Genomic DNA, 9,556 nt, shown 5'->3' with positions numbered 1-9,556 from the left:
ACAAAACGCAAAATTATTTCTTTACTAAAACCTCTGTAACTTTGCTCCGGTTAAATTTAGCAGCATGAATCTTTGCACAGGTAATGTCCACAAGTGGATTTATGGTTTCCAAGAGTGTTTAGCCTCATTCATTATGGTTTTAAATGGGTTATATGCTGTCTAATGCAAAAAATATTCAGGTGAGAGTGAAAAAAAAAGTTCCATCCTCACTATCTCTAAAACCACAGCAGCTGTTTTAATACTTACACTTCTGATGAAATCTACTAAGTGTTAGCTTTATGTAGATACCAAGATTATTTAAGTAGAGTTTGTAAATGCTGAGATACACTCAATTACATTTGAGCAAAAATTTAAAGAAAACCCCTTGAGGCTTAAGAGGTTAATTTTGAAAAGACTAAATTTGGTCTAACGTTTTGTTTGCAACTGTGAAAAATACCAAAGCGAACACAGTTTGAAAGACTAAAAATAAGGTTTTATCACCACAAGAAGCTATTTTTGACAGATCAGTACTTCCGGTCCCGTGTCAGAGATTTTCTGTTTATTTATCTACTCTGCATTGAAACGAGCCAGAGATAATTAGTAGTGCTAACTAACTAGCATAAACTTTAGCAATACCTATCCTAATACTAACAAACTATGCCACAATAATCCTAATTTAAAAGCAGTCATCTTAAAACTCTATAATTTCATATACAGTGGTTTGCAAAAGTATTCATACCCCTTGAACTTTTCCATATTTTGTCACATTACAACCRCAAACATAAATATATTTCACTGGAATTTAATGTGAAAGACCAACACAAAGTGGTATACAATTGTGAAGTGGAAGCAAAATTTTACATGAATAAAAACATTTTTTACAAATAAAAAACTGAAAAGTGCGATGTGCAAAAGTATTCAGCCCCCCTGAGTCAATACTTTGTGGAGCCACCTTTTGCTGCAATTACAGCTGCAAGTCTTTTAGGGTATGTCTCCACCAGCTTTGCACATCTAGTGACTGCAATTCTTGCCCATTCCTCCTTGCAAAACAGCTCAAGCTCAGTCAGATTGGATGGAGAGYGTTTGTGAACAGCAGTTTTGAGATCTTGCCACAAATTCTCAATTGGGTTTAGGTCTGGACTTTGACTGGGCCATTCTAACACATGAATATTCTTTTTTTTAAACCACTCCATTGTAGCTTTGGCTTTATGTTTAGGGTCGTTGTCCTGCTGGAAGGTGAACCTCCGCCCCAGTCTCAAATCTTTTGCTGACTCCAACAGGTTTTCTTCCAAGATTGCCCTGTATTTGGCTCCATCCATCTTCCCATCAACTTTGACCAACTTCCCGGTCCCTGCTGAAGAGAAGCACCCCCAGAGCATGATGCTGCCACCACCATATTTGACAGTGGGGATGGTGTTTTCAGAGTGATGTGCAGTGTTCTTTCTCCGCCACACATAGCGTTTTGCATTGTGGCCAAAAAGTTCAATTTTGATCTCGTCTGACCAAAGCACCTTCTTCCACATGTTTGCTGTGTCCTCAACATGGCTTCTGGCAAACTGCAAACGGGACTTCTTATGGTTTTCTTTTAACAATGGCTTTCTCCTTGCCACTCTTCCATAAAGACCACATTTGTGTAGTGCACGACTAATTGTTGTCCTGTGGACAGTTTCCCCCACCTGAGCTGTGGCTCTCTGCATTTCATCCAGAGTCACCATGGGCCTCTTGGCTGCCTCTCTGATCAGTGATCTCCTTGTTCGGCCTGTAAGTTTAGGTGGACGGCCTTGTCTTGGCAGGTTTACTGTGGTGCCATACTCTTTCCATTTCCGGATGATGGATTGAACAGTGCTCCGTGAGATGTTCAAAGCTTGGGAAATCTTTTTATAACCTAAGCCTGCTTTAAACTTCTCCAAAACCATATTCCTAACCTGTCTGGTGTGTTCTTTGGACTTCATGATGCTGTTTGCTCCCCAATATTCTCTTAACCAACATCTGAGGCCGTCACGGAGCAGCTGTATTTGTACTGAGATTAGATTACACACAGGTGGACCCTTTTGAGTCATTAGCAGTCATCAGGCAACTTCTGAATGCAATTGGTTGCACTCAGGGAAAAGGGGGGCTGAATACTTTTGCACGTCGCACTTTTCAGTTTTTTATTTGTAAAAAATGTTTTGATTCATGTAAAATTTTGCTTCCACTTCACAATTGTATACCACTTTGTGTTGGTCTTTCACATTAAATTCCAGTGAAATATATTTATGTTTGTGGTTGTAATGTGACAAAATATGGAAAAGTTCAAGGGGTATGAATACTTTTGCAAACCACTGTATTTCTACAAGAAAAATGAATAAAGGATTCTCAGATGTTTTCTTGGACTTCTGAGCTTCTCCGTTTTCRCCACAGGTCTATTTGGCTGGAAAAAAATGGAGGGAAAAAGTTTGTGAGTATACCGTTTTATCTACAACACTCAGTGGGTTTTAGTTGGGCTTGTCTCATTCCAATCTGCTTTTTCCTCCCACAGTGGCTTTTCCAGAGACGATCTGGACCGCTTCATCCAGAGCCGAGACTCCTCCGTGGTCAACAGGTTCCAGCAGAAGTACTGGAAAACCAAACAGACGCTCCTCAAGGTCACCGGGAAGAAAGAGGACGAGCACGTGGTGGCGTCTGACGCAGACCTGGACGCCAAGCTGGAGGTGAAGAACAGGAGCAGCTTTTAGAGGAGAATCATCTTTAAACCAAACAAAACGTGACTTTTTTGTTGGTCGTTCCTCCTGCAGGTCTTCCACTCCATCCAGAGAACAAGCTTGGAGCTTCTAAAGGTCATCGAGCTGTACCAGAGACGGATCTGCTGTGAATCTTATTCTCATAAAACATGAGTTTTACATCAAAACCACTGCTTTAGCTGTGAATTTACAAATCTAAGTCCCTGTCTCCCCTCTTTCCAGTCCTTTCTCAGGAGGAGAACGAGCTGGGTCGGTTCCTGCGATCCCAGGGCTCGCAGGATAAAACCAGAGCTGGAAAGATCATGCAGGCGACGGGGAAAGCTCTCTGCTTCTCCTCCCAGCAGAGGTACAGAGCCACATCTTAATGTTTGATTTCTTTTTACTCTTACATAACTAAATGTGCGAGGAGTAAAAGCTTCATGCTCAGGTGAACTCTGGGTCCTGCAGGCTGGCTCTCAGGAAGCCTCTGTGCCGTTTGTACCAGGAGATCGAGACGTTTCGGTACCGGGCCATCTCCGACACGTGGCTGACGGTGAACCGCATGGAGCAGTCCAGGACAGAGTACCGCAGCGCCTTGCTCTGGATGAAGGACGTCTCCCAGGAGCTCGATCCGGATACTCTCAAACAGATGGAGAGGTTCCGCAAGGTGTGCTGTTCAGACTGTTTTAGTTCAGCTGTTGTCAGAGGTCAGTTTACAGCAAAACRTCAGCTGTTTTTTAACAACATAAAGTGCAACTGATTGGATGAATGTTTTCAATTATTACTTCTCAAGAACCAACAGCTAGCAGCAGAATAAATATAAATATGACGTCTGACAGGGTCTGAAAATTTTAAACGTTTATGAAAATATTGAGAAATTGCTTCAGTTTCCTCTATTCTACCTTTAAGTGAACATCTGATACTTTTAGCTTTCGTAAACCACTCTGTTACTTTTTGTTTTAGCTAGCTTTTTAATATTTAGCTATTTAGCTAGCCTTTTGATATATTTAGCTGTTAGCTAACCTTTTTAATTCTCATCCAGATTTTAATACTTTAGCACCTATTTATCTTTTTGATATTTTTACTAGACTTTGCTATCTTTAGATTTAAGCTAAACTTTGTTTAATTTCTAACTTTTGAAACATTTAGCTTTTATTAACCATTCTGTTACTTTTTGTTTTTAGCTAACTGTTTGATACATTTAGCTAGTCTTGATTTATTAGCTGTTAGCTAGCCTTTTGATACATTTAGCCTTTAGTTGGTTTTAGCTTTCATCCATTCTTTTAAAACTTCTGCTTCTAGTAATCTTTTTGATATTTTTAGCTCAAATTTTGCAGTGTTTAGCCTTTACCTAAATTTGTGCTTATTTTTAGCTAATGTTTTGCTTGTTTTAGTTAGCATTTTGCTCATTTTGTCTTTTAGTTACATTTCATTTGACATGTAGCTTTAAGCATTTAGCTCTTTTTTGGTCTTTAGAAGAATTTTTTTGTTCTTTTTATCTTCTGTTGTGCTACTTCAGCTTTTAGCTGCAGTTTTGTAACTTTTAACTATTTAACCTCTATTTTGCTGCTTTTAGCTCTAATACAGAGGTGCCCAAAGTGGGGCCCGCGGGCCAAAATTGGCCTGCCAAGCCATTTGATTTGGCCCACCAGCCGTTGTCATGTTTACTAGATTATGTTAAGATTAAATATAAAATACAAGTAACTACAAGAGACATTTAGATTAGATTCAAGTCCACATCTACTGTAGATTTGCACACATTATAAGACCCCATATACTCAAATATTAAATTATGAAAAGTCCCATGAGCCTTTGCTGCCTGAGCATAAGTTGAATTTTCTCCATATCCATGGGCTGAAACAAAAAAAAATGTGAGCAACCACACTAGCTTAATCATAAAAAATAAAACAACTTTACTTAAGAAGTATTTGCATTTCTGCATTTCCTTCTGGCCAAAAAAAAGGGTATTTGCATTTCTTATTGCATTTGGCCCACAGCCCTGAGGTTSATTTTAATTTTGGCCCTCTCAGGAAAMATGTTTGGGCACYCCTGCTCTAATAACCAGCTTCAGTGTCTTCAGTCATTCATCTCCCAGCTTTCACATCATTTTTGCAGAAAAATGTTTTCTCTCGTATATTCTGGATTGCACCTTTTTCAATTTACGCTAATTTTTAAATCCATTTTATTGCTTTTATACAACCTGAAGTCTAAAATCTTCATGATATTAATTTCTCATCATGTCATAACTGATATTCAGCAGCATCAAAGTGGAAACCAGCCGAGGAGCAGCATTAAAAGTTTGTAAGTCCTGCCACTAGAGGGCAGAAGAACCCTGTAAAAACTGAAGAAATGTCTCGGTACCATCTGACAGCTTCATGATTAAAACTCTGACCTGTGTTTGAGAAAGCTGCTCTGTGTCTCAGGTTCAGGCTCAGGTGCGCTCCACCAAAACCAGCTTCGACAAGCTGAAGACCGACGTCTGTCAGAAGGTGGACCTGCTGGGCGCCAGTCGCTGCAACCTCCTCTCACAGGTCCTGACCACGTACCAGGTGCGTCACCGACACCTGCCAACGTGGAGACCAACACTRAACTGGACGAGTCAAATCTAAAAATCACAGTTCTCTTTGTTTCAGACGACACTTCTGCACTTCTGGGAGAAGACGTCCCACACCATGGCTGCCATCTACGAGAACTTTAAGGGCTGTCAGCACTACGAGGTGTCCACGCTGAAGGTCAGGCCCTTTACACAGAAACAGCTAAAACCTGCAGCTGGAGGACAGAAACAGCCGAACTGGCTTCTCTTACAGATGTTACACGACCCCGCCGACAAACTGAAGGAGAAGAAAACTAAAGAAGCAGAAGAAAAGAGAGACGAGGCAGCTGCAGATCAGTGAGTTTAACATGTTTTTATGTTTTGGTCTTTTTATTCCTGCAGAGAAACTAAACGRAAAAAAACTTTCTGCACAAAATGTTTCTTTTTATTTACAGACTCGTCTCATTAGGAGCCGAAAACATCAACGATAAAACCAGAGAAGGTAAAAAAAAATATTTAATTTAAAGCAAACACAAATCATTTTATCAGCAAACAAGTAATTTATTTAGTCATTCATTCGTCTAAAACTGCTCTGAAATCAGAACTAAACTCTTATTTTGGTCTAGAAAAAGGAGGGAATACTTTTAAAACAAGAGAAAATGTTTGTTTCTTTGAAAGAAATGTGAAATTCTCACAGAAAACTGCTGGAGAAGCTAAACCTGAACAGCTAAAACAGACAAAAAAATAAATAAATAAAACTAGCTTAACATTAGCAAGACCATAGCCAAAAACTAAAATTAGCAGAATGATAACTAAAAGCTGAACAGATCAGAAAGTGGATTAAAAAAAAAGGTAAAAGTAGCTAAATGGTGACTATAAGCTAAAATTAGCAAGACCATAGCCAAAAACTAAACCTAGTAGAGTGGTAACTAAAAGCTGTAAGCAGCTAACCTGTAGCTAAAATTTAAACAGAATAAAGGATTAAAAGATAAAAGTAGCAAAACAGTGATTAGAAGCTAAAATCATTAAACCACAGCAAAAATCTGAAACCGAATGGTAATTAAACACAAAAATATGCTWAACTGTAGCTAAAAGCAAGCATGAGAAAAACAGTGATTAAAAGCTAAAATTAGCAAAACCATAGCTAAAATGTAAAATAAGCAGTACGGAAGCTAAAAGCAGCTAAACTGTAGCTAAAAACTAAACAGAGCAGAACAGTGGATTTAAAAAGGCAAAAAAGAGGCAAAACCATGGCTGTAAGCTAAAACTTGCTAAACTATACTATAAATATACTTTTACTATGTTTCTACATAGTAAAAGTAGAAACATTAAAAAAGCAGAATGTGACTAAAAGTAGCATAACTTTAGCTCAAAGCTAAAAGTATCAAAACATTTGCTAAAGAGGTAGCTCAATGCTCAAAACAGCTAAATGTGAGCTGAAAGGTAAATGTAGCAGAGCACAAGCTAAAAGCATCAAAACATTAGCTAAAAGTCAGAATAGTAGCTAAAACTAAAAATGGAATAAAAGACAGAAATATCGTAACATAGCAATAATTGTATTTCTATAGAGAATTGTATTTCACTAAATTTTATATTTAAAAAGTATAAAAACCAAAAGTCTGAGGTTTTTCCTTCTCGAGCTGATTGGTCAAAATCGAACGAATCAAACATTCCAACAAACATAAGAAGAAAGTACAAACGAGGAAGACTGTGTGAACGCTGACTCAGCAGAACAGTTTTATTTTTGTCGAATCATCGGAGCAGAAACACGACGTCTTTCAGCTGATTCYGTTTCCGCTGATTAAACCTGTAAAAATGATTCTGCTGGATCAGAACCAGAGGGAGGAGAGGAGCGGGACAGCCTGTCTCTGCTCAACGAGATCCTGGGGGACCTGATGGTGGACGAGGGGGACCCGTCCCCAGACTGGACCGGATCGAGAGAAGCCCAGCTGAAGGAGGAGTCCTTCTTCCTGCCCTCGCAGCTGCTGGACCAGAGTCTGAGGAAGTCCAGCTCAGGTCTGATGATTCTTTTTAGAAAAATTAACAGTTAATGAGATTAATAATCTCAATCCGTGCTTCAGATCAGATCACCAGAGCAGCAGAACCCTCACCTGGACCTGAGCAGAACCCTCAAACCGCAGCCCTGAAAGGTAGAACCGGTCCTTCAAACCAGAACCAGGGTTTCAGGTTGTTTATTTTTGTTATTTTATTTTAAATGACAGGAAGCGGAGCGTCCAAAGACCGGTCTGCGTGGTTCCACCTGTTCGCAGACCTGGACCCTCTCTCCAATCCGGACCTGATCGGCAGAACCGGCAGAGAGCATGAGCTGAACGCGGCGTAACTCTTCCTCAGCGGGGGGATTCCTTTCCAGCCCCACCCCAGTGACGATCCGCACACCTGAGACCGAACCTCCGGGCTTTTCAAAATAAAATGTCAGAAATTAATTTAAAGCAGCCGAGCTAAAATTAGATATCAGCCATAAATTTTGGACAAACATCAATCATTAAACCATTAAATTTACTAAACATAATCCCTCACAGGTGAAAGTCTGTTAGCAAAATACCTCATGAACCAAGAAACTAATGAACCTCASCGGTCGTCCCTTTGCATCCAAACAAAAACAAACAAAAATAAAATAATCAGAAGCAGATTMTGCCTTTTGATCAGTTTAAACTCAAAGCAGCTCAACAGACTGTTTTTAATTCATTCAGCAGCTGTTTGTTCTTTTTAAAATGTTTGCATGTTTAAAGGTTTAATCACACAAACATTGTTGCATGTTTCACATCACGCAGAATTAAAAAACCAAAGTAAGATTTTATTTATTTCTCAGTAAACGGCCCTCCTGGGCATCATATGCAGTTTCACAGTTTAGAGGTAATAAAACTGACGTTTGATCAATTAGACAATTATTTACTGATTTTGATCAAAATGCTGCATTAAATAAATAAATAAAACAGCAAAAATGCCTTAAAATAATCACATATCTGCATTATTTTACATTTAAAATATAAAACTGAGCACTAACCTTAGTTTTAACTAACCTTTTATTGAGCAGTTTGTTTTATTTCAGTCACATTAAATAAACAAATGGCCTTACCTTTACTAAAACCTGCTGGTTATGTCTGTCTTTGCCCTTTAATAATAAAAAAATAAAGTACATATCAACCCAACAGACTTTTTCTTGTTTTTATTGAAAAAAAAAAGAACAAGATCTACATAAAAACATGTAAAAACAGGAGAAATGAATCTGTTCTGAACGTGGTTAAACATGTTTTATGATGTGAGTTAGTACACGTTAAACTCTTGATCCGTGTGGAAACGTGCTGCAAACAGTGACGGCCGCTGCTCAACGAGGCGTCCAGTTAAATATTGATACGGTTAGCAYGAATCAGCGGTTTTTTATTTTCTCTTTTTGAAACAACTCAGCTGAGATTATTAGGTGAATCTGATTCTGTTGTTTTTACGTCAGACGAAAAAAAATTAAAAAATGAATTGCACGTTCTTCTGATTGTTTTAATTAACAAACTTAACACAAAGCTGTGATTATCTTTTTTTTTCTTTTCCAATAAGTGCTTGAGCCTGGGTTTGATGAGAAGCCCGTGTTTAGAACATGGTAAATACGTGTTCACGTGTTACGGTTTAGCAACATTAAAAGCAAACATTCTGCATCTGGCACAAAAATAAATCCTCTCGTGTCGCGAACAGGATGGTCCTTCTGTCGGTTTACGTTTTGCTTTGGTTTGTATCAAACAAAAAGGGTAAAAMCTTAAATATATTATTGTTGTAACTGATGTGAAGGTGTAGCTTATGCTCGTTGGTTTGTTGGTTAAATGCGACGGCAACCTCTGGAATGTGTCGTAGCACCTGAGACTCCAGTCAAACGTCACAATTTGTGACATTGAAAGGACTAAAACTAAAAACTAATAACTTTAAAGTTAACCCTGACTAGTTGTAACGTTACGACATTATTTGATAAACATTTACTTCAACTGTAAAACAAAGATTGTAATATTAGTGTAGGCTGTTTAGTTTTTGCAAATTTAAAAAATATATATTGTGACTCAGCGCCATTTTATTTATGCCGCAAAGCATAGTGGGTAAAGGAGAGCTAGTAGGTGCTCCAGAGCAAAGCTCTTATCCACCCTGAAGAATAATCTGGGAAAATGTCAGGTCTTTTAAATGAAACCAGAGCGCCCTGACAGAGAGAGGAATATAGAWCAGACTCAGCCTGAAACTGAAAATAATGAAGTAAAACAGCTGCTTCTGCTTGGCCTGTTAGCTTTCAGCTAATGCTGTTAGCTCAGGAGCTAACACCATAAATATACAATACTAATAAACAATATAT

At 38.5% G+C, this 9,556-nt stretch overlaps 1 protein-coding gene across 2 annotated transcripts; it reads left to right on the top strand.

Moving 5' to 3' along the window:
- Nucleotides 1–2,379: 2,379 nt before the first annotated feature.
- Nucleotides 2,380–8,381, top strand: ica1 (islet cell autoantigen 1; the record flags this gene model as incomplete). 2 transcript variants are annotated; one of them, XM_014016404.1, is given in 12 exon segments in its annotated part: nt 2,380–2,416; nt 2,498–2,669; nt 2,754–2,826; nt 2,922–3,045; nt 3,147–3,345; nt 5,102–5,227; nt 5,312–5,410; nt 5,486–5,568; nt 5,667–5,713; nt 7,045–7,227; nt 7,293–7,361; nt 7,434–8,381. In XM_014016404.1, coding segments are annotated over 12 exon segments (1,331 nt in total), but the record flags the coding sequence as incomplete, so codon positions are not given.
- Nucleotides 8,382–9,556: the final 1,175 nt, after the last annotated feature.

Source organism: Austrofundulus limnaeus, unplaced genomic scaffold (assembly GCF_001266775.1).
Source record: "Austrofundulus limnaeus strain Quisiro unplaced genomic scaffold, Austrofundulus_limnaeus-1.0 Scaffold144, whole genome shotgun sequence".
In the NCBI taxonomy this organism is placed as follows: domain Eukaryota; kingdom Metazoa; phylum Chordata; class Actinopteri; order Cyprinodontiformes; family Rivulidae; genus Austrofundulus; species Austrofundulus limnaeus.
This window is presented reverse-complemented; position numbering and strand designations above follow the sequence as displayed.